General features: G+C 41.5%; 1 protein-coding gene across 10 annotated transcripts in view; it reads left to right on the top strand.

Moving 5' to 3' along the window:
* The window catches only part of GNE (glucosamine (UDP-N-acetyl)-2-epimerase/N-acetylmannosamine kinase), a 70,934-nt gene that overhangs the window by 10,262 nt on the left and 37,131 nt on the right, over window positions 1–23,541 (top strand). For 3 of the 10 annotated variants that reach the window (XM_042914287.1, XM_042914281.1, XM_042914278.1), the window contains exon 1: window positions 6,930–7,064. The exons of 2 other annotated variants lie outside the window; for them this stretch is intronic. In XM_042914287.1, coding sequence (XP_042770221.1) covers window positions 7,014–7,064 — 51 coding nt within the window. In that variant the 5' untranslated portion in view covers window positions 6,930–7,013. 5 more of the 10 variants (XM_042914289.1, XM_042914290.1, XM_042914282.1 and 2 more) reach the window with 5 other exon arrangements.

Below are 23,541 nucleotides of genomic sequence, written 5' to 3'. Positions count from 1 at the left end.
TGGAGAAGTGTCTATTCATGTCTTTACCCATTTCTTCACTGGATTATTCATTTTTTAAAAATGTTTATTTATTTTTGAGACAGAGAGAGACAGAGCATGAACGGGGGAGGGTCAGAGAGAGAGGGAGACACAGAGGCAGAAGCAGGATCCAGGCTCTGAGCCGTCAGCACAGAGTCCGATGCAGGGCTCGAACTCACGGACCGCGAGATCATGACCTGAGCCGAAGTTGGACATTCAACCGACTGAGCCACCCAGGCGCCCCTGGATTATTCATTTTTTGGGTGTTGAGTTTGATAAGTTCTTTATAGATTTTGGATACTAACCCTTTATCTGATATGTCATTTGCAAATATCTTCTCCCATTCTGTCAGTTGCCTTTTAGTTTTGCTGATTGTTTCCTTCACTGTGCAGACATACGTGTTCCTTTTAACAATTACATGGTATTTTATAGTATGGATATTCTACATTTATTTACCTAGTCTCTTATTAGAGTTATTTAGGGTATCTCCAGTTTATTTAAAAGGTACATGGGGCGCCTGGGTGGCGCAGTCGGTTGAGCGTCCGACTTCAGCCAGGTCACGATCTCGCGGTCCGTGAGTTCGAGCCCCGCGTCAGGCTCTGGGCTGACGGCTCGGAGCCTGGAGCCTGTTTCCGATTCTGTGTCTCCCTCTCTCTCTGCCCCTCCCCCGTTCATGCTCTGTCTCTCTCTGTCCCAAAAATAAATAAAAAACGTTGAAAAAAAAAATTAAAAAAAAAAAAAATAAAAAATAAAAGGTACAATGATCATGATTGTACAAGTATCTTTGTATGCATTTGCAGGTACATAGGTGTAATAGATGAGTAGAAGTGGCAGTGATTAATCAAATAGTATATATATTAAAATTAAAAATACCACTAGATGATGAGGTGCTTAGGTAGCTCAGCTGGCTAATTGATGGACTTTTGGTTTCAGCTCAGGTCAAGATCTCATGGTTGGTGAGTTCGATCCCCTCGTCGTGCTCCGCGATGACAGCAAGGAGCCTGCTCGGAATTCTCTCTCTCCTCTCTCTGCCCCTCCCCTGCTCAAGCATGCACGCGTGCGCTCTCTCTCTCTCTCTCTCTCAAAATAAATAAATGAACTTTAAAAAAAATGGATAGATATTGCCAAATTGTTCCCCAGGAAGGATGCAACCATTTATACTCTTAGCAGGGAATGAAAGTTCTTGTTCTGCCAACATCATTGCCATCATTATATATTATCGAATCATTTTATTTCATTTTATTTTTTATTTTAGAGAGACCACACGAGTAGAGAAGAGGGGCAGAAGGAGAGAGAAAGAATCTTATGCAGGCTCCATGCTCAGCCCAGAGCCTGATGGGGTGCTCAATCCCAAGCCCTTGGAACCATGACTTGAGCTAAAATCAAGAGTTGAATGATCCACTAACTAAGCCACGTAGGTGTCCCCAAATCAATTTAGCTTTGGAAGATTTGATAGGCAAAAGATAATTACTCTGTCTTTTTTTTCATTTATGTTTCCCTGAGAACTAGTGAGGTTGAAGATCTTTTCAAGTATTTACTTGAATATTTGTGGGTTTTGTTAGTTTTTTTTTTAAGTTTTTTCAATTATTTTTATTCTTTTAATTTTCTTTCGGAGAGAGAGAGAGTACAAGCATGGGAGAGGGGCAGAGGGAGAGAGAAGGAATCTTAAGTAGGGTCAACATGAAGCCTGACTTGGGGTCGGATCCCATGACCCTGGGATCACAACCTCAGACAAAATCAAGAGTTGGAAGCTTAACCGACTAAACCACTTAGGTACCCCATCAAATATTTACTGGAATATTTGTGTTTCTTCTTCTAAGAATTATCTGTGTTTCTACTCTTTTTTGTCTATTAGCCTTATTTTTAATCCTGTATTTATAGAAATTCTATATATTACAGTTAAGCATTGTCTATGGTATATGTTGCAGATGTGTTTTCTAGTCATTTACTATGAGGAGTTTTGAATTTCTATTTAATAAAATCTGTTTTTGCTTATGAATACTGATTCTTTTTCATCCCATGGTTACAAAGATACTGCCCTGTGTTTTCTTTTAGTGCTTCCATAATGTAGGTCTTGAATCAGTCTGGATTTATTTCTGAGTATGGTATGGGGTAGGAATTCACTTCATTTTTTGTTCTTGTGGCTCTTTTATTGTGCCAGTACTATTTCTTTCTTTCTTTTTTTAATGTTTATTTTTGAGAGAGACAGGCAGTGTGAGCAGGGGAGGGGCAGAGAGAGAGGAAGATGCACAGAATCCGAAGCAGGCTCCAGGCTCTGAGCTGTCAGCACAAAGCCTGATGTGGGGCTCGAACTCATGAACCCCGAGATCATGACCTGAGCCAAAGTTGGATGATTAACCAACTGAGCCACCCAGGTGCTCCTCTTTCTGAATACTCTTTCATTTTCCCACTATTTAGAAATTCTGGGGCGCCTGGGTGGCGCAGTCGGTTAAGCGACCGACTTCAGCCAGGTCACGATCTCACGATCTCGCGGTCTGTGAGTTCGAGCCCCGCGTCAGGCTCTGGGCTGATGGCTCGGAGCCTGGAGCCTGTTTCCGATTCTGTGTCTCCCTCTCTCTCTGCCCCTCCCCCGTTCATGCTCTGTCTCTCTCTGTCCCAAAAATAAATAAAAACCGTTAAAAAAAAAAAAAAATATGGTGCTGGTTATTTAAAAAAAAAAAAAAAAAAAAAAGAAATTCTGCCTTTACCATATGCTAAAATCCCATGAGTACACAGATAAATTTTTGGACTCTATCCTCTTTCATTAATTTATTAGATAAATAAATTCCCACTCCAGTACTGCATTGTTATAATTACTGTAGTTTTATAGATTGTTTTCATATCTGTAAGTTCTTCACCTCATTTTTTTCTGCAAACTTTTTTTCATTATTTTTGTTGGCTGCACCGGCTTGCATTCCCACCAACAGTGCACAAGAGTTCGTTTATCTCCACATCCTCGCCAACACTTGCTATTTCTTGTGTTTTTGATTTTAGCCATTCTGACAGATGTGAGATATTGGATTGTGGTTTTGACTTGCATTTCCCTGATGATGAGTGATGTTGAGCATCTTTTCATGTGTCTATTGGCCATCGTATGTCTTTGGAAAAATGTCTACTGTTAGTGTCTCCTGCCCATTTTTAACTGGATTATTTGGATTCTTTTTTTTTTTTTTTTTGGTGCTGTGTAAGTTCTTTCTATTTTTTGAATATTAACCCCTTATTGGATATAGCATTTGTAAACATTTTCTCCCATTCAGTAGGTTGCCTTTTTGTTTTATTGATAGTTTCCTTCACTGCACAAAAGCTTTCTACTTTGGTATAGTCCCAACAGTTTAATTTTGCTTTTGTTTCCCTTGCCAAAGGAGACATATCTAGAAAAATGTTTCTATTGCCAATGTCGAAGAGATTACTCCCTATGTTTTCTTCTAGAAATTTTATGGTTTCAAGTTTCATATTTAGGTCCTTAATCCATTTTGAGTTTATTTTTGTGTGTGGTATAAGAAAGTGGTAGTTTCATTCTTTTGCTTGTAGCTGTCCAGTTTTCTAGCACTATTTGTTGAAGGACTACCTTTTCCCCATTGTTTATTCTTGCCTCCTTTGTCATAGATTAATTGACCATATAATCACGGGTTTATTTTTGGACTCTCTATTCTGTTCCATTGATTTATGTGTCTATTTTTCTGCCAATACATACTGTTGTGCTTACTACAGCTTTGTAGTGTATCTTGAAATCTGGGATTGTGTTGCTTACAGTTCTGTTCTTTTACATGATTGCTTTAGCTATTTGGGGTCTTTTGTGGTTCCATACAAATTTTAAGATTATTTGTTCTAGTTTTGTGAACAGTGGGTATTTTGATAGGCATTGCATTAAACGTGTAGATTGCCTCGGATAATATTGACATTGCAACAATATTTGTTCTTCCAACTCATGAGCATGGAAGGTCTTTCCATTTCTTTGCATTGTCTTGCATTTCTTTCATCAGTGTTACTATAGTTTTCAGAGTATAGGTCTTTCACCTCTTTTGTTAAGTTTATTCCTAGATATTTTTATTGTTTTTGGTTCAATTGTAAATGGGACTGTTTTCTTAATTTCACTTTCTGCTGCTTCATCATTAGTGTGTAGGAATGCAACACATTTCTTTTTTTTTAATTTTTAAAAAAATGTTTATTTATGTTTGAGAGAGAGAGAGAGTGGGGGGGAGGGGCAGAACAAGAGGGAGACACAGAATCTGAGGCAGGCTCCAGGCTCTGAGCTGTCAGCACAGAGCCCGACACGGGGCTCAAACTCACGACCCGTGAGATCGTGACCTGAGCCGAAGTCTGACGCTCAACCTACTGAGCCACCCAGGCACCCCGAATGCAACACATTTCTTACGGTGATTTTGTATCCTGCAACTTCACTGAATTCATTTACCAGTTCTAGTGGTTTTTGGTGGCATCTTCAGGATTTTCCATATATGGTATCATGTCATCTGCAAATAGTGAGAGCTTTACTTCTTCCTCACCAATTTGGATGCCTTTTATTTCTTTTTGTTGTCTGATTACTCTGACTAGGATTTTCAGTACTATGCTGAATAAAAGTGGTAAGAGTGGATATCCTTGTCTTGTTCCTGATCTTAGGGGGAAAGTTCTCTTGTTACCCACTGAGAATGATGTTAGCTGTGGGTCTTTCATATATGGCCTTTATTATGTTGAGCTATGTTCTCTCTAATCCTACTTTGTTGTGAGTTTTTCTTATGGTAGATATTGTACTTTGTCAAAGGCTTTTTCTGCATCTACTGAAATGGTTATATGGTTTTTATTCTTCCTCTTGTTAATGTGGTGTATCACATTGGTTGATTTGTGAATATTGAACCAGTCTTGCATCCTGGGAATAAATCCCACTCGATCATGGTGAATGATTTTTTTAATGTATCATTGGATTCAGTTTGCTAATATTTTGATGAGGACTTTTGCATCTGTGTTCATCTATAGTTTTCTTTTTTTGTAGCGTCTTCGTCTGGTTTTGCTATTAAGGTAATGCCAGCCTTGTAGAATGAATTTGGGACCTTTCCTTTCTCTCTATCTTTTGGAATCGTTTGGGAAGAAAAGGTATTAACTCTTCTTTAAATGTTTGGTAGAATTCATGTCTGAAGCCATCTGGTCATGGACTTTAGTTTGTTGATAGTTTTTTGATTACTAATTCTATTTCATTGCTAATTGATCTGTTTGAATTTTTGGTGTCTTCCTGATTCAGTTTTGGGAGGTTATATGTTTCCAGGGATTTCTGTATTTCTTCTAGATTTTCCAATTTGTTGGTGTATAATTTTTCGTAATAGTCTCTCTAAAAAAGTTTTTTTTTTTTAATAGTCTCTTATAATCTTTTGTAGTTCTGTGGTATTGGTTGTTATTTCTTCTCTTTCATTTCTGATCTTATTTGTTTGATTGGGAGTCTTTAAACCGATTTCTTTTTTTTTAATTTTTTTTTTTTACATTTATTTAATTTTGAGAGACAGAGAGAGACAGAACACAAGTGGGGGAGGGGCAGAGAGAGAAGGAGACGCAGAATCCGAAGCAGGCTCCAGGCTCCGAGCTGACAGTACTGAGCCCGATGCGGGGCTCGAACTCATAAACCGTGAGATCATGACCTGAGCCGAAGTAGGAGGCTTAACCGACTGAGCCACCCAGGCGCCCTAAAACCAATTTCATTTTTGATTTGTGCTAGCTTGCACTGGTTCAGTAAATGTGCTAGCCTATGCTAGTGTATATGCTTCCCACTGTTCATTGTTTTTTAAAAAAATTTTTTTAAATGTTTATTTTTAAAATTTTTTAAATGTTTATTATCTTTGGGAGAGACAGAGACAGAGACAGAGAGCAAGCAGGGGAGGGCCAGAGAGAGAGGGAGACACAGAATTGGAAGCAGGCTCCAGGCTCTGTGCTGATGGCAGGGCTCGAACTCACAGACTGCGAGATCATGACCTGAGCTGAAGTCAGCCGCTTAACCGACTGAACCAACTAAAAATAAATGCTTATTTATTTTTGAGAGAGACAGAGTATGAGCAGGGGAAGGACAGAGAGAGAGGAAGACACAGAGTCTGAAGCAGGCTCCAGGCTCTGAGTTGTCAGCACAGAGTCTGACACGAGGCTCGAACTCACAAACCATGAGATCATGGCCTGAGCTGAAGTTGGAAGCCCAATTGGCTGAGCCACCCCGGCACCCCTGTTCATTGGTTTTAAAAACAGCGATATAAAGTATTCCAAAGTAGAATGTAAAGTTGTGTAGTAGATAAGGCTAGGCTGGTGATGTGTTCAAATGAACACACACCAATGAAATGGAAATAAGCAGATGATCAGCCTATACCCTTTGCCACCAATCTGGCTGCAAGGGTCCCTGAGCACCAAAAGTGCAAGGTACATCCTTGATAAAATGTTGCAATAATTTTCTATTCTAACTAGCTTAAATAAAATGTAACAGTACTGATTTTTCCTTCAATCTCATGAAACTAAGGATTCTAAATCTGTTGAGGTCTGTGACTATTAAAAACCTTGAAACCCTCCTTGAATTTTAGTTTAATGTTTCAATTAAATTTTTAAATTATTTTAGTTTTAATTTAACTTTAGTTTAAGTTCTTTGCTTTATTCCTTTGCTCAAGAAGTACATCAGTTGGGATTCTGATAGATTTTTGTTTCTACCTTCAATAAACTCAGAAGAAAATACTTTTTCTAGTGGAACCTAGAATCAAATGGTAGAGACAGAGAAGTAACAGACACTGACTGTTCTCATACTTTCAAGCTACTGTCCAGGAATACAGGAAGAATTTAGAATCTTTTTTTTTTTTTTTTTTTTTTTGGGTCTTCCTTTACAGAGAGGCGGGGCTCAAGATTTAGTCTGTAGTTCAGATGCCTATTAATGACTGTTCTGTGGCAGCTAAGCCAAGAGAACAAACAGCTGCCCTGTTCATTAATTTGAACAACACCAGGTCCAGAGCTTGTGCTACAAAGCTTTTTGCTCCGGGATGGAAATCAATGTGTATCCTCACTGGAAGTTATGTTTTCAAGGACCTCATGTAAGTAATTTGGCAATTCGATAGAGCTTCATCATGAAAATTGCAGTCAGAAAAAATGAGGACATTACAAGGAAGAAGAGGAGAGCTTTGGTTTTAAGTCTGTCCCAGCCATCTTTTTTTTTTTTTTTTTTCTAATGTCTTCTTTTTACTGCTAACTCAGGTTAGTCATTCTGTGGTTCCTATTTATTTCTCAGTTACTGTGCTGAAATCCCCAGTCTCCTTAGCATTTCTAAACTGAGCTGAAAATGAACTCTTTCCCTCAGATTCCTAATGTCTTCATCAGATAAAGTGGGTTTGCTTTTACTTTATGAAACTCTGCTTCATAAATGCAGTTTATTTCCCAAAGTGTGATGTTTGTTGCAACTATTTTTACTTTCTCCTTTGTTTTTGGTACATGATGCATAGAGGGGCCCAGCTGATACTCCTTTCTCCCCCAATTATTTAACTTTTGACTAACCACATGGGGGAGAAGAGTGTGTTTACTCTGAGTTAATTAGTATCCAATGATAATGGAAATTACCATGTTTATCAAAATATATCTATGTCATATACTGTAGTATATTATAATGTAACTTATTTAACTTCAATTTTTTATTGAGGTGTATGGAAATCCAGATGTTTTAGGAATTATCATCACATTTCAATTTGGTGATTAAACAACAACAACAACAACAACAACAACAAAAAAATATATATATATATATATGTTAGTTTGTTTTTAAGATCACATAGGGGCACCTGGATGATTGAGTCTGTAAAGCATGCGATTCTTGGTCTCAGGGCTGGGAATTCAAGCTCTACATTGGGTATAGAGATTACTTAAAAAATAAAATATTAAAAAAAATAAAGATCATCTACAGTTAAGGAATGGTTTATGAGCAGTTTTCAATCAAATAACATCATTCTTGCAATTATTGTCAACACAATCGACTTCTAGCTATGTATCATTAATGCCTAATTTCAATTTGCCTTCCTCACTGAGAATTTATTATCTTTATTTTTTTGTAGCAGTTGCACTTATGTTTAGGCTCAAGGTCAGATTTTCTGAGTTCTGAGTTGGAACTTCTTAGGTTTTTTTTTTTTTCTTCCCTGTCATGTCTTCAATGAAATCTAAGAAATGGTTGTCTTTAGTTACAAAGGTAATGGTTGTTCTGACTCCCATTTTTCATGGAACTGATTTTTTTTTTTTTTGATGCACCTTGAAATTACCATTTCACCCATCTGCCTAATGTCTGGTGGTTCTACAACCACATCAACTCTGAAATACTGTATGTAGTTTCTAAGCTCCCTTTCAAGATACTCTTCCCCTTAATACTACACCCATATTTTCCAGTATTCCTCAACAAAACTTTTCTCCTGTCACGCTAGTCTCCTTTACATATTATTGTCCCCCCCTTATTATGTTCAACCACACCATGCTTTCTTCTCGAAAGATGCCCGTCTAAAATGTAAAATTAATAGGATTTCATGACAGAGTGAATTTGAGAGCTAATGGGGCAGGAGTCGAAGAAGCCTCCCAGAAGTTACTGGGTGGAGGATGATACCCTTCACGGAGAATTAGAGTAGAGAAAGCCCAAGTTTATGGAGGAGAAGAGACTTTCTTTTGGGCAAGTGGATTTGAAGTGCCGGTGGAACACAGCCAAACGCAGATGTCCTGAAAGGAGTTGGTTATTTGGGTTTGGACTGAGAAGACCGGGCTGGAGGTTCACATTTAGCAAAAACTTAAAATGCTAGTTTGTGAGGCCATGTAGGTGGATGAGGTCACCTTAGGTGTATAGGGAAGTGAGATGAATGTAAGCTAAGAAGGGAATTCCATAGGGCTTTGGGGGTTAGCGGTTTGAGGAAGGATAGCAGCCAGAGAGGTTGCGGGTGGGCAGGAAATCAGGTGTCATGGAAGCCTGGGAAGCACAAAGTTGGAAGAATGAGGCAGTGACCACAAGTGTAAAGAAGGGGTTAAGAGAAGGGCCGCCGAAGGGCAGAAAAGACTAAGGGCCCGGGCAATCGGAAAAAATGAGTGGGGAAAGAGGGAACTGGCCAGGAAAACACCACTGAATGTTTGACATAGCACACAACACACTGAAGTCTCTGGGTCTCCACAGAGTTTTATACCCTGATAATGTCTAAGAGTCTAATCCTCTAGGACTTAGAAAACTGTTATATGTAGAATATTAGAAAAAGCGAGCTGAACCGGCCAGGAGTAAAAGTATAACAAACTGGGCTGGGCATCAGGGGCATTAAAAACGTCTGGTGAAACAGGTAGAACAAGAAATGTAGTTGGGTGCCTTGGGCTGAGAGTGTGCCGGGCGGTGTATTTCAAAATAGATTCGAATTTTGTTGGATGAATTATGCGTATCACAATAGGTATCTCTGACCCATATCATTCTCCAGGTCCCCAATCAAAGGAAAATGCCCTTTAGGCACTGTAAATTCAACATATCCAAATCAGAGATCCTATCTTATCACCGCCTCCAGCCCATCCCAGAACCTGTTCCTTCTCTGTTTCGGACGGCTCTGCTGGCCACCCAGCTGCTTGAAATAGAAACCTCAGTCGTTCTCTTACATCATCAGGCCTCCCATCTCATCTCTGCCATCAAGTTCGGTCTGTGCTTTCTCCACATTCTTTTGATTCCATCCTCTTAATTCCCACACCACCACCTTAATTCGGGTCCTGAAATAGGATTCCTGACTGGTCTGCCTTCTTCTAGTCCTTCCCCCTCTTCCTGACCCATCTTCCACAATTGTAATTAAGCAAATCTGTTCACATCACTCCCCTGATTTACAAAACCTGCCCGTTCTAGCGAGGAGAAAGAAAGGCTGACCTCCTCAGCAAGACATCCTACAAGGCCCTCGCTGACCTGGCTTTACCCCATATCTTAGCTGCATCTCGTTGCTTTCTGCCTCCACATCCAGCGTATAACACCATTAAGTTTCCCCTGCTCTTCAACTCACCATGCTTTTTTACACTGAATCCCCTGTAAAGTCCGAGCATCGGTGCTGTACTAGTAAGATCATAAGCTTGGGTGCCGGAGGAGGGGAGATGGGGAAGTTGAATCCAAGTGACATGGACTAGCCATAGAGAAAGGAACAGGGATGGCAACGACTTTTTTTTTTTTTTTTTTAAGATTTTATTTCTTTCAAGTAATCTTTACACCCAACATAGGGCTCAAACTTACAACTCTAAGATCAAGAGTCACATGCTGTACCGACTGAGTCAATGACTCTTTGATAGGAGATAGGATCCCCCCATTTCACTCAATGCTTATTAGATTGTATTTCTTTTTTAAAATGTTTATTTCTTTATTTTGTGAGAGGGAGAAAGAGTGCGTGTATGGGTGCACCCACGAGTGGAGGAGGGGCAGAGAGAGAGGGAGAGAGAATCCCAAGAAGGCTTCATGTCATCACCGCACAGCCTGATGACTGTGAGATCATGACCTGAGCCTAAATCAAGAGATGGACACCTAACTGACTGAGCCACCCAGGCGCCCCAGATTGTATTTCTTTTAAAAGGTTTTTTTTGGGGCGCCTGGGTGGCGCAGTCGGTTAAGCGTCCGACTTCAGCCAGGTCACGATCTCGCGGTCCCTGAGTTCGAGCCCCGCGTCAGGCTCTGGGCTGATGGCTCGGAGCCTGGAGCCTGTTTCCGATTCTGTGTCTCCCTCTCTCTCTGCCCCTCCCCCGTTCATGCTCTGTCTCTCTCTGTCCCAAAAATAAATAAAAAACGTTGAAAAAAAAAAAAAAAAAAAGGTTTTTTTTTTTTAACGTTTATGTATTTTTGAGAGAGAGAGAGAGAAATAGCGCAAGGTGGGGAGGGGCAGAGAGAGGGAGACTCAGAATCTGAAGCAGGCTCCAGGCTCCGAGCTATAAGCACAGAGCCCGATGCGGGGCTTGAACTCACGAACCATGAGATCATGACCTGAGCTGAAGTCGGAAGCTCACCCGGGCACCCCCCAGATTGCATTTCTTACATAAGTCATGGTTCAAGGAACTATCAGGGAGACAAACATACCCAACAGAACAAACTTCAAGGAATTTCTGATCTGATGAGAAAAATAGGACATAGAGAGTGAGTAACTAAAGTGACCGATTTTCTTAGGTTCCTTATAAAAGATCAGATCCATTATTTTACAGTCATAAATATATACAATCAAAGATACCAGGTAATTAAGTGTGAAATGAGTAATCAAGACAAATGCTACAGGCATTTAGAAGAAGAAGAGATTATTTTGGGATAGGGTGTTCCGATTAGGTTTTATTTTATTTTATTTATTTTATTTTTTTTAAATTTGTTTTTTTTTTAAAGTTTATTTATTTTTGACAGAGACAGAGTGTGAGCATGAGCAGGGGAGGGGCAGAGAGAGAGGGAGACACAGAATCCGAAACAGGCTCCAGGCTCCAAGCTGTCCGCACAGAGCCCGACGCGGGGCTCGAACTCACGAACTGCGAGATCATGACCTGGGCCGAAGTCGGATGCCTAACCAACTGAGCCACCCAGGCGCCCCGCGATTAGGTTTTAAAACAGAGATAGGACCTGAAGCATGAGTAGGCATGTAAGTAGCAGGAGAGATGATGGCCTTCTCATTGTGGGCAATGACACAAAGTGAGGCAGAGAAGGATCTGTTCAGGACAAAAGGATTTGGGTAGGACAAAATGTGGGTGACAGGAAGAGGTCAGGGTGTCATTCTGGGGGACCTTCAAAGCCAAAGTTGATGTCCTAGGCATACCTTGCCTAGCAGGGAATGAGGAGCCACTGAAGTTTTTCTTAAGCAAAGAAATGACTTCATGAAAGCAGTCCTTTAAGGGGGGATTGACCAGGCGGTAATGTGCAGGACAGATTACAAAAGCAAGGGAACACAGGCTGGGTGAGCAGGTAGAGGCACAGTAATTTAGGTCTAAGATGCCATGTTTTCCTAATTCCAAGACACTATTGACATAACAGAGTTTGTAATAAAAATAATTCTACATGAAATGCACACATTGATTATAAGATAAATCTTGATTTTAGGTATGAAACATCATAAAAATGTAGGCAATTTGGAATTAAGGAAATAAGGGCACCTAGGTGGCTCAGTCAGTTAAGCATCAGACTCTTAATTTCTGCTCAGGTCGTGATCTCACAGATCATGGGATCGGGCCCCATGTTGGGCTCTGTGCTGGGCGTGAAGCCTGCTTGGGATTCTCTCTCTCCCTCTCTCTCTTGGCCCTTCCCCTGCTCTCTCTCTCTCAAAAAAGAAAAAAGAATTAAGGAAATAACAGGATGAACTAAGATAGTGATAGTAGGAATAGGAAGGAAAGAGTAGCTGCAAAAAAAAAAAGGGGGGTGCCTGGGTGTCTCAGTTGGTTAAGCATCTGACTCTTGATCTTGGTTCAGGTCATGATCTCACAGTTTGTAAGAATGAGCCCCATGTGGGCTCTACGCAGACAGCATGGAACCTGTTTGAGATTCTCTCTCTCTCTCTCTCTCTCTCTCTCTCTTCCTCTGCCTTCCCCCCCACCCCGCACACACAAACACCCATGCTTGCTGTCTCTCTCTCTCTCTCTCTCTCTCAAGATAAATAAATAAACTTTAAAAAACAAATCCAAAACCATTTTGAAGAAGTTGAGACACTGGATGCTAAAAGTCAGAGAGAAGATTACAATGACACTGTGCTTTTGAGTCTGAATGCAAGTGGCAAGTTGGTACCATTAAAAGACATGGGGAAGTCAAGAGGAAAAATAATGAACCAAATTTTATATATTGAGTTTGAGGTAAGGAAATATCTAGCAGGCAATTGGGACGTGGGCCTAGAACTAGGAAGAAAGGTCAGGCTAGAGTGTGCATCCACGGAATTATCTACACAGAAGTCAAAATGAAGACTTGAAAGTGAATAAAACTGAAGGATGGAGTATGTAGAGGACAGGGGGCAGAGGTGTAACCCTTAGGAAATACCCACGTTTGGAGACAGGAAGCAGGGCAGGGAAGAAACACAGAATGATATTAAAGGTTGGATTGGATTCCTTCCAGGATAGGGGCATGAAAGTCATGAGAAGGGAAAGGTTGAGGCTTTATGTTCATGCTTAGGATTTATAGACTTTAATGATGTGTACTTGGATGTGTCTCAAGCATTCACAAAAGTATGAAGAAGCCCACTTCAGTCCAACGGAATGTCCATGTGGGACCCACCTTCATCCTTAGCTGTAGGCTCACTACCAGGTGGGGGCTATTCCTCAGCTCCAGGGGGTTTGGACCAGTATCTTGGCTGGTTCCTCAGCCTATGCTGAGAAATCATGAAGTTTCCCCAAAGGCTTGTTGCTGGTATTGAGTGCTGTTGATTTTAGCCAGCTCCTTTTAGGTCCAAAAGAATATCCTTCTCTCAGAACTCTTTAATAAGCAGGTATTTTAGAACATAATTTTGTTGACCTAACTTTTTATAACAGAGCCAAAGTTAAAGACAAACTAGTTTTTAACACTTTTCCAGTTCTTCTGGAATAGCTGTGCAAATTAAACTTTGTGAACTCCGATTGGTCAGGGATGGCTGAGCTGTTGCTGGCTTACCACATTCGCTGAGCAGACAAATAAGAAAATTATTTGCTGGTTTGAAATATGATCCTTTCATCGCTCATAAAGAAAGATACATTTAGGGCACCTGAGTGGCTCAGTCGGTTGAGCATCCGACTTTGGCTCAGGTCATGATCTCACAGTTTGTGAGTTTGAGCCCCAAACCAGGCTCTCTGCTATCAGCGCAGAACCCCGCTTCGGATCCTCTATCCCCTCTCTCTCTGCCCCTCCCCTCCTCGTGCACTCTGTCTCTACTCTCCCTCTCTCAAAAATAAGTATTAAAAAAAATAAAGATAGACTTAAAGATCCCCAAAAAGGGCAACAGTTCACAAAAGCAAACACATGGTCATTGCATTTATTTGTACTTTTCTTCTATAATTGGGAAAACTGGCCCAGGGATGGCTCACAACCACAGGTGCTCTAAAAAGCTGATTGGCTGACATAATACACTGATTAGCCATTGGGGATATGAATAGTGATTAAATGGTCCTGAAATATGAATTTCAAAAGGCCTCTCTTCTTGTTATGAATACCTTCATCAGTACCTTTGTAAGCATATCTTTCCAGCTCATGCTCTTGCAAACCTGAAGTTGGCATACAGTTTAGGACGTTACTGAATTATTTTCAGTCAATGTAACCTTAATCCTTATGTGCTTTTCCTAAAGGGAAAAGAATTGTTTTTCCCCCTATGTAGTGTAGCCTCATCAGAGCAGTAAGAGAAATCCTCTCTGTTCTGTGAAGGTGCCTATATGACTTGGTTAGGCTATAAACAATCTTACGCAGTGATATCTGGTTTGTCAGATGTGTTTTATCTTTTTTATATCCTCAAGAGATTCTGGCAATTAAAAGTGTTGTGCCTGAGATACAGAGTAGGGTGAGGGGAACAGTTAACGAAAGGATATTTATTAAAGGGGAAATATCCAGCATAATACGGTGATTAGTTGCTCAATTTTTTCCATGTCTTGATTTCTTCATGACACTGGCTAAGGGCAGGAATGGCAAGTACGTGGCACCGTCCCTGCCTTCCTCCCACCCTACCCCAAAACAGCATAACAGATACCAGAAGACTCTTTTCCATTGAACACAGTCTTTCCCATTTTCCACGCAGTTTTCTCAGCAGCCACTACCAAATGGTCAGAGTTGGGAATTGAAATGATGGGGTTGGGGATTCTTCCCGGTTTACGTTTTTGATGTGAGTATCTTCTGATTGCAAGGAAACAGGGCACCTTAAGAAAAAGAGGATTTATTTTAAGGACACACATGGATTGAAGTTGTTCAGGATCCAAGGCAAGTCAGGGACTGGATTCTCTCCCTATGGCCCACCTGTCCTACCTTTTATAACATATCTGCTGTGACTATGATTTGTGCCTCATTTCCCAATCCACTACCAACTGGCCAATCCTCCCAGTATTCCACAGTCTAAATGCTTCCAAGAGCTAGTATAGCATGCTTAATCAGTACCCTAGTGTCTATTAGTAAGCATAGCCTTGGTGCTAGGTCTTTTCATAGGCCATGGACAGGCAGTCCTTGGGTACACAGCCCATAGACACTGGCAATGTTTTATTTCTTTATTTTAGTGGTAGTTATCCAGGTATACTCACTTTATGAAAATTCAGAATTCAACACATACTTATTATGTGCAAGTTTCCTTGTTATATTTCAATAACAAGTTGATTTTTTTTTAAAAAAGGGCCAAACCAATCTCATCTTCTTTTTTGAAGGCTTTATAAAACTTGAATGGCAGAAGACTGTCATAGACATTGTATATCTTGATTTTAAAGGAGATATCTTTAAAAGTCTCTTAAGACATTTATGTATGCAATTCAGAGAGATGTGGCTGGATAATAGAAGAGTTATGTGAATTCTTTTTTTTTTTAAGTTTATTTATTTAAGAGAGGGAGAGAAAGGGAGAACATGGGAGGGGCAGAAAGAGAGGGACTGATAGAGAATACCAAGCAGGTTCCACACTGTCAGTGCAGAGCCCTATGCAGGGCTCAAACTCACGAACCGTGAGATCATGACCTGAACTGAAATCAAGAGTCAGATGCTTCACCGACTGAGCCACCCAGGCACCCCAAGAGTTATGTAATTCTTAACTAGCAGAACAGGATACCCAAAGATTGATGAGCAAGTTCAACCTGGAGATAGGTTTCTATCATAAGAAGGACTGTGTTTAGTATAAAGAGAAAATATAGGGTAGTGGCTAAACATGTGGGATCAAGGCCTGGGTTCTTCTGTGTAACAACTGTGTGACCATAGGCAACTTTCCCTTTTGTGGTTTCCCCCTATCTATAAAATGGGGGCGATGAAATCTACATTTTTGTTGTTAGGGGTACTGAGGGAATGTAAATAAAGTCTTTAGAATAGTAGAGTACTAATACATGGGCAGAATTTATAGAGAAGCAGAGTACTTTTTTAATTAAACCACCAAATAAAAGAGGAAAATAAGTCCCTATTAGAAGAAATGTTCCCAAAGTCTGTCGGGGGTGATTTTGAGAGGTTTCCTCCTTCAGTGTAAAGGGTGGGTTAGATAATCTTTTAATATTAAGGATACTCGTGGTGCCTGGGTGGCTCAGTTGGTTAAACATCTCTGACTCTTGACTTGGGCTCGGGTCATGATCCCAGGGTTGTGGGATCCAGCCCCACTATCAGGATCCATGCTGGGTGTGGAGCCTGCTTAAGATTCTCTCTCTCCCTCTCTCTCTCTCTCTCTCTCTCTCCCTCCCTCTGTCCCTACCCCGCTCGAGGTCACTCACTCTCTTTATCTCAAAGGAAAAAAGATTTAGGATTCTCTGATAACCTAATTATGCCATAAATGCTTGAAGTTATTCTGTTTATGGAGTAATCGATAGAAAAATATGATTTTATTATATTATAAAGCCATAAAAGTGCTTTTTTATAGCTTGTAGAGCCCTCAGATTAAAGCCAAAGGAAGCCAAACCAAGCATACAGAATGTAATGACTTGGGAAGATTTTTGATATGTTAATTCACTCTGTTAAATAGCAAAGTAACAGAGATCCAGAATTATAATATTACCTATAGAAATGTGATCTCAAAAAGCCAGAGGGAAATGCTCCTACAGCTCCTTGCTACAACTACATCTTAAGAGAATATAGGGGAAAATTCTAAAAAGAGGGCCATTTCATTCATTTCATTTTCATTTCAAGGTGAAATGATTCCATGAACACAGAACTACTAGACTGTATATGGAAATATACAGTTCTCAATATTGGTCAAACAAACATAAAATTTACAAGTGGCTTAATAAGGCACAAATTCTCAAAATTGTATTCTCTTTACAAAATGTATTTATATTTCTAGTTACATTTTTTCCTAGCTATCATCTTTTTTTTAATGTTTATTTATTTTTGAGATACACACACACACACACACACATACAGATTTCGAGGGGTAGGGGCAGAGAGAGAGGGAGACACAGACTCTGAAGCAGGCTCCAGGCTCTTGACTGTAAGTGCAGAGCCTGAGGTGGGGCTTGAACTCATGAACCACGAGATCATGACCTGAGCCGAAGTCGGACACTTAACCAACTGAGCCACCCAGGTGCCCCTGCATTAAGTATTTTAAAAAAAACATTGTACTTGGGGGTACCTCGTAGCTCAGTCAGTTAAGCATTGACTCTTGATTTCAGCTCAGGTCAAGATCTCACGGTTTGTGCATTCAAGGTTTGTGCATTCAAGCCCCGCATGGGGCTCTGTGCTGACAGTGCGGAGCCTGCTTGGAATTCTCCGCCTCCTTCTCTCTCTGCCCCTCCCCTGCTCTCTCTCTCTCAAAATAAATAAACATTTAAAAATTATATTGTATTTATACATAGAAAAAAGTGCAGATATCTTAAGTGTACAGTTTGAGTTTTAATAAACTAAACACACCCATGTAATAAGCACCCAGATTTTTAAAAACTGAACATTTACATTGTTTTTTAAAAATAATTTTTTGTAACTTTCAAAAGAAAAAAATTAGTGTTCTTTTCTGGATATTTGCTGCTATGGCATGTAACTTCATTTATTTATTTTTAAATGTTTTATTTTTAAGTAATCTTTACAACCAACATGGGGTGAACTCACAAACCCGAGATCAAGAGTCACATGCTCCACCAGCTGAGCCAGCCAGGTGCCCCTGGCATGTAACTTTAAAAGCAATATGCCCATCTTGAACATCTCCTGGGAGTTTCAATAGCACTTGTGGTAGGCAACATAGTAGTTTCCCAAAGACAGCCATGATCATCTAGCCATGATCCCTAGAATTTGTGAATGTTTCCCAATACAGCAAAAGAGATTTTGCAGATGTGATTAAGGATTTTGAGATGGGAAGATTATCCTGGACTATTTAAGTGGGAACAATGTAATCACAAGAGTCTTTTTAAGTGAAAGAGGAGGAGAATCCAAGGAGATGTGACAAGGAAAGCAGAGGTCAGAGGGCCACAAATCAAGGAATTCAGCCTGTAGAAGCTGGAAAAGGCCAGGAAACGTTGTTACTTGCTCCCTAGGGAAGGTAGACCCACTGAAAGTTTTTGTTTTTTCCTAATTATTTTATTTTTGAGAGAGACAGAGACAGCATGAGCTGGGGGCTAGAGTGGGGGCGCAGACACACAGAGAGAAAATCCCAAGCAGGTTCTGTGCCGTCAGCACAGAGCCTGATGTGGGGCTCAAACTCACAAAACTATGAGATCATGACCTGAGCCAAAACCAAGAGTCAGCTGCTTAACTGACTGAGCCACCAGGTACCCCCCACTGATACCTTTAAAAAAAATTGACATATATATTATACTTTATATATATATTACATTAGTTTCAAGGGTACACCATAAACATTTGGTATATGTATATACTGTGAAGTGATCACCACAATGTCTAGCTAACATCCATCCCCAAACATAGTTATAATTTTTTTCCTATGATGATACCAACATTGCTACTTTGATTTTAGCTGGGTGAAACCCATTTCAGACTCCTAACTTCCAGAACTGTCAAGATAATATATTTGTTTTTAGTCATTAAGTTTGATGTGATTTGTTATAGCAGCAATAGGAAACTAAGACACCCTCTGGTGAATCCGTGTCCAGAATCATGTATCTTACTGCTCACTTAGTAGCTTCATCTGGCTACTTCATAGGCATCTCAAACATATACCAAATTAAAGCTTCCCTTTTAACTCCCCAAACCTGGTTCCTGCCTCAGCTTTTCTCTCATCTTGGTAAATGGCACCCATCAACCAATTACTAATGCCAGATACCTGGAAGTCACCCTTGTTTCTTTTCCTTCCTTTTCTGTCATTCCCTCATAGCCAATCCCGAATTTTCAACGTTTTTTTTTTTGTTTTTTTTTTTTTTTGTTTGTTTTATTTTATTTTTGGGACAGAGAGAGACAGAGCATGAACGGGGGAGGGGCAGAGAGAGAGGGAGACACAGAATCGGAAACAGGCTCCAGGCTCCGAGCCATCAGCCCAGAGCCTGACGCGGGGCTCGAACTCACGGACCGCGAGATCGTGACCTGGCTGAAGTCGGACGCTTAACCGACTGCGCCACCCAGGCGCCCCCCGAATTTTCAGTTCTACTTCCAAACTCAACCTCATAGCCATCCGCTTCGGTTGAGTTTCACTGCCACCATTATTTTTTTTTTTTTTACAATTAATTGTATTCTCTTTAATATGAAATATGTACATATATTGCAAAATACAAAAGATATTATAAATAGGTATTCACTGGAAAAGTCCATCCCCTTGCAGCCTGTCGGTGTTACCAGTTTTTTACGCATCTTTTCAGTAATTTTTTTTTTTTACACTGCCACTATCCTTTAAATGCTAATCCATTCTCCCCATAGTAGCCCAAGTGATATTTTAAAAAGAAATCTGATGGCACTTCCTTACACAAATCCCCTTAAGATCTCTCCTTTTGTGTCTGATATGACCTTCCAGTAGCTCCAAGCTAGTTGCAGGGTAACTGATAGTACATTGAGTACTCTGCAAATTAGAGCTTCATTATTAATGTTTATTTATTTTTGAGAGAGAGAGAGAGAGAGAGAGAGAGAGCACAAGCAGGGGAGGGGCAGACAGAGAGGGAGACATAGAATCCAAAGCAAGCTCCAGGCTCTGAGCTGTCAGCACAGAGCCCCAATGTGGGGCCCTATCTCCCAAACTGTCACATCATGACCTGAGCTGAAATTGGACGCTTAACCAACTGAGCCACCCAGGCACCCCTAGAACTTCATCATGAATTGAAATACACGATGTGCAAAAGTTTGGATTTGAAAAAAATTTTTAAGTGTTTATTTATATTTGAAGAGATAGTGAATGAGCAGGGGAGGGGCAGAGAAAGATTGAGACAGAATCTGAAGCAGGCTCCAGGCTCTAAGCTGTCAGCACAGAGCCCTAGCTGGGGCTTGAGCTCAGGAGCTGTGAAATCATGACCTGAGGTCCAACACTTAGCCAGCTGAGCCACTCAGGTGCCCCTGAAATTTGCTTTATAGCAACAACTCTGGATGGGTTGTTAGATTATTTAAATAGTTTTACCTGTGGTAAATTACTTAAGGATTGTAAAAAAAATGTTTTACTGTTTTGTAACACCAACTCATTCAACGTTTGTCACTGGTGCCTTAGCAATTTGAAAAGATCACTAAAAAGTCTTTATTAGGAGCTGTGGGAGCCTTTTCCCTGACACCTTTTCTGCTGCTGCCAAGTTCCCCGCCGGACGTCCCTGGGGCAGGGCTGGTGGGAAGTTTCCTAAAGAGGAGGCCTAGGCTGAGCGTCTTATAAGGATCAGCCGGTGTGTGGCTTGTTTGGGTCATCATCAACCCTCCATCAGAGCCTTCTAGGAGACACGGTCCTGGAGCGACAAGGGTTTAACTCAAGAGATGGCTCTGTGGCTGACCAGCTGCACGGCAGAATTGTTTTGGTGATAGCCTATAAAATGCCGGAGGGAATACAAGGCCTAATTCCCCCTGGGTGCAAGGCCAAAACCACTACCCTGGGTGAGGACCCGGGCTCCCGAGCGTGCGTGGCGGCACAAGAGAAGGCGTCGGGGCGGGAACAGAGCGAGACCAGCAAGACCCCGACCGCCACGACAACGGAAGGCACTCGGCGCCCCCGCACCGGCCCCCTCCAAAGACCGTTTGGCCAGGGGGTGGGGCACGGGCGGGCGCAGCCAATCACAGGGTCGCTCTCAGGTTACGTAAGGGCGCGTTCGCCGATTCGGCGCTCGGGGTGGGCGTGCAGGGGCGTGCGTGGCTGGGATCTAGACCCGAGTCGTCCGCGCGCTCGGCCGACGTGAGGAAGGCGCGGGGGCGGTCTTGGGCCGGCCCGCTTGCTGGTGCTGCGTTCGGCTCTGCCCGCGAGGCGGGGCGGCGGCGGCGTGCGAGGGAGCAGCGCGCCAGCGTGTGGTGAGAGCCCCGCGTCGGCCGGGACTCGGGAGACGGGCCGGGGAGAGCATCCTTCGGACCCCCACGGCCTCTTCCTCCGGCCCCCGCCTCTTGGCCCCCGCAGTCCGGCGGCCGCCCGTTACCTCTCCGCGTCCACAGGCCCGCACAGACCCCGGCCTCGCCCGGTCTTCGCAGGCCTACGTGCCAGGGCCCCTCCGTATTCCTGTTACGGGCTCCGTCTTGTGGCCCGCGGAGCAGACCGCTTCATTGCGGGCCCCGGGCGGGTAGCCGGAGGCCGGGCATGATTCCATCCCCCGGGCAGCGCTGCCCTGTAAGGAAAGGGGCTTTCCTGGGAGATAGTGAGGGTTCTGTTACGGGGGTGTGCAAAAGAGGGTGGAGAGCTCCCTGACAGACAAGTTGCCCTGGGGTGTAAAGGGTTGGATTAAAAGATGATTTTGAAGGTCTGCCCCCAACCCTGCCATTCTGAGTCTGGGCTTCCTTAGTAGTTTGACGCGCGTTTATTTTCCTCTCCAATCTTGAGCACACCTGTAAAATTGTTAGAGCACGAACAAGTATTCTGGGCTCCTCGGAAAGAGAGGAGTGCCGTGTAACAGTCTAGATAATTGGCTAACCCAGCTAGAGAAGCTCTGGAAGAGGCCAAACCAAACTACAGCTCGGGAATAGGCTTCAGAAATTTCAGGCCGCTTTTACATAGCTCCTTCCGTCTTAATTGTAAGTCGCATCCCCGCTGCACCGAGGGAAGAGTGGTATGTCATGTTCTCTTAATTGCTATGGAGCCTGGCAAGACCTGCCACGAAGAAGGCCCGTGGATGTGAAGGAACAGACACTAGGCAAACACTGGATGTGTAATATCCTGAGTGCTGGGTCTGATTTTTAGTTCTGGCAACAAACTGTACTTTGGGGCAGGTAAATTATTTTGTCTGTACCTCGGTGTCCCCGTCTGTAAAATGGGATTGGTGAGAGGGCTCTCAGGATGAGATGGTTAATGTAAAGCTCTAAATATAGTTAGTGCTTAGCACCTCAGAAGTACTTAGCAGATGCTTACTGTTACTGTTTCCTCTGCTCAGTGACTACTTGAGCCAAGTGCTGGTGAGTCTTTTTCCAACATTTCAGTTGAGGTCCAGAGGAATATTTTTCTGGGAAGTGTTGATCATGTTGATCACCTTTTGTTAGTATGTAAAATGGTCACTCTTGAAAGAATGCAGGAAGTGGGCTTTAAGAATTGGGTTTCTCAGAGACTGCCAGTGAATTCGAGATGAAAGCATACTTCTCTGGAATTTAGCTATATTTTAGTTACAATTCTGGAATTAATAGGTGAAATGGGTGTAAATATCCAGCCCCTCCTGACTTTCTGAGCTTTAGGCTTGAGGGAAATGTGGACAACATAACTACTTCACAGTGTCTATTTAAAAGATTCTTAAAAAAAAGATTTCTTGTTTTGATAGTGACAATTTCAAGTATGCTGAAAAGGACAGAAGACAATATGACACCCTCTACCAGTCACCAAGATTTAACACATATTAATATGTTACCGTGTTTGTTTCACATCTCTGCCTATGGTATGATTTAAAAAAATAAATGTTACCTAAGCCTTTTAAGCCCCATTTTTCTTTCCCTTCTCTCCCTCTCCAGAGATAGTAACTACTTTCCTGAGTTGGTGTGTAACTTTACTGTAGAGAAATAAACAACATATGATGTTTTATACTTTTAAACAGTACATTATACATTAAGACATTTACAAAAAAATGGTACCTTATTGTATCTAAGATTTTAGAATTTGTTGTTTTCCTCTAATGTTCTGTTGCTGAGATTCATAAGTGTGGACAAATATAGACATAGTCCATTCTTTTTAATTGCTGTCTGGCATTCCAGAGTGTAAAGAAATGAGTTTTATCTTGTTTCCTTTACATTGCACTTCATGCAACTTAAATCATGCTGGTATAGTTTAAGTCCATTTTGCCACATTTACTCATTCTATATTGGTTACGGGGACTCTGGTCACAGTTCTCAGTATAAAAATGTATCTTTGGGTATGACCTCTTATGCAGAATAAATGATAATGTATACTGGGCTGAAAAAAAATTCATTTTGTTTCTGGTGCTCCTATTTGGGAAAGTGAACTAGTTAAGATCTATTATGTGGCCTGGTGTCAGGTATTAGATTTAAGTTTCTAAAAATCAGAGACTAGGTCTTTCTCAGCTCTGTGTCTGCCTCAGCTCTCTTCATAGTTCTCTGCACATAAATGTTTGTGACATTGATTATTTTTACTTTTGGGGTTCTCATACCCTTCATATATTTGAAGAGTTGATGGTGCAATTTTCAAAACTTTGCACCTTTAGGTTTAATATTTCCAGTGCCTTTTAAGTTTTCCAATTTCCCCCATTCAATTCAGAAACAAAATTAAAAGCATTTTATTTTTTTAAATTAAAAAAAATGTTTTTATTTATTTTTGAGACAGAGAGAAACAGAGCATGAGCAGGGGAGGGGCAGAGAGAGAGGGAGACTAATCTGAAACAGGCTCCAGGCTCTGAGCTGTCAGCACAGAGCCTGAT

This window comes from Panthera leo, chromosome D4 (assembly GCF_018350215.1).
Source record: "Panthera leo isolate Ple1 chromosome D4, P.leo_Ple1_pat1.1, whole genome shotgun sequence".
Taxonomy (NCBI): domain Eukaryota; kingdom Metazoa; phylum Chordata; class Mammalia; order Carnivora; family Felidae; genus Panthera; species Panthera leo.
Note: the sequence above shows the minus strand (reverse complement) of the source record. Positions and strands in the feature narration are given on the sequence as shown.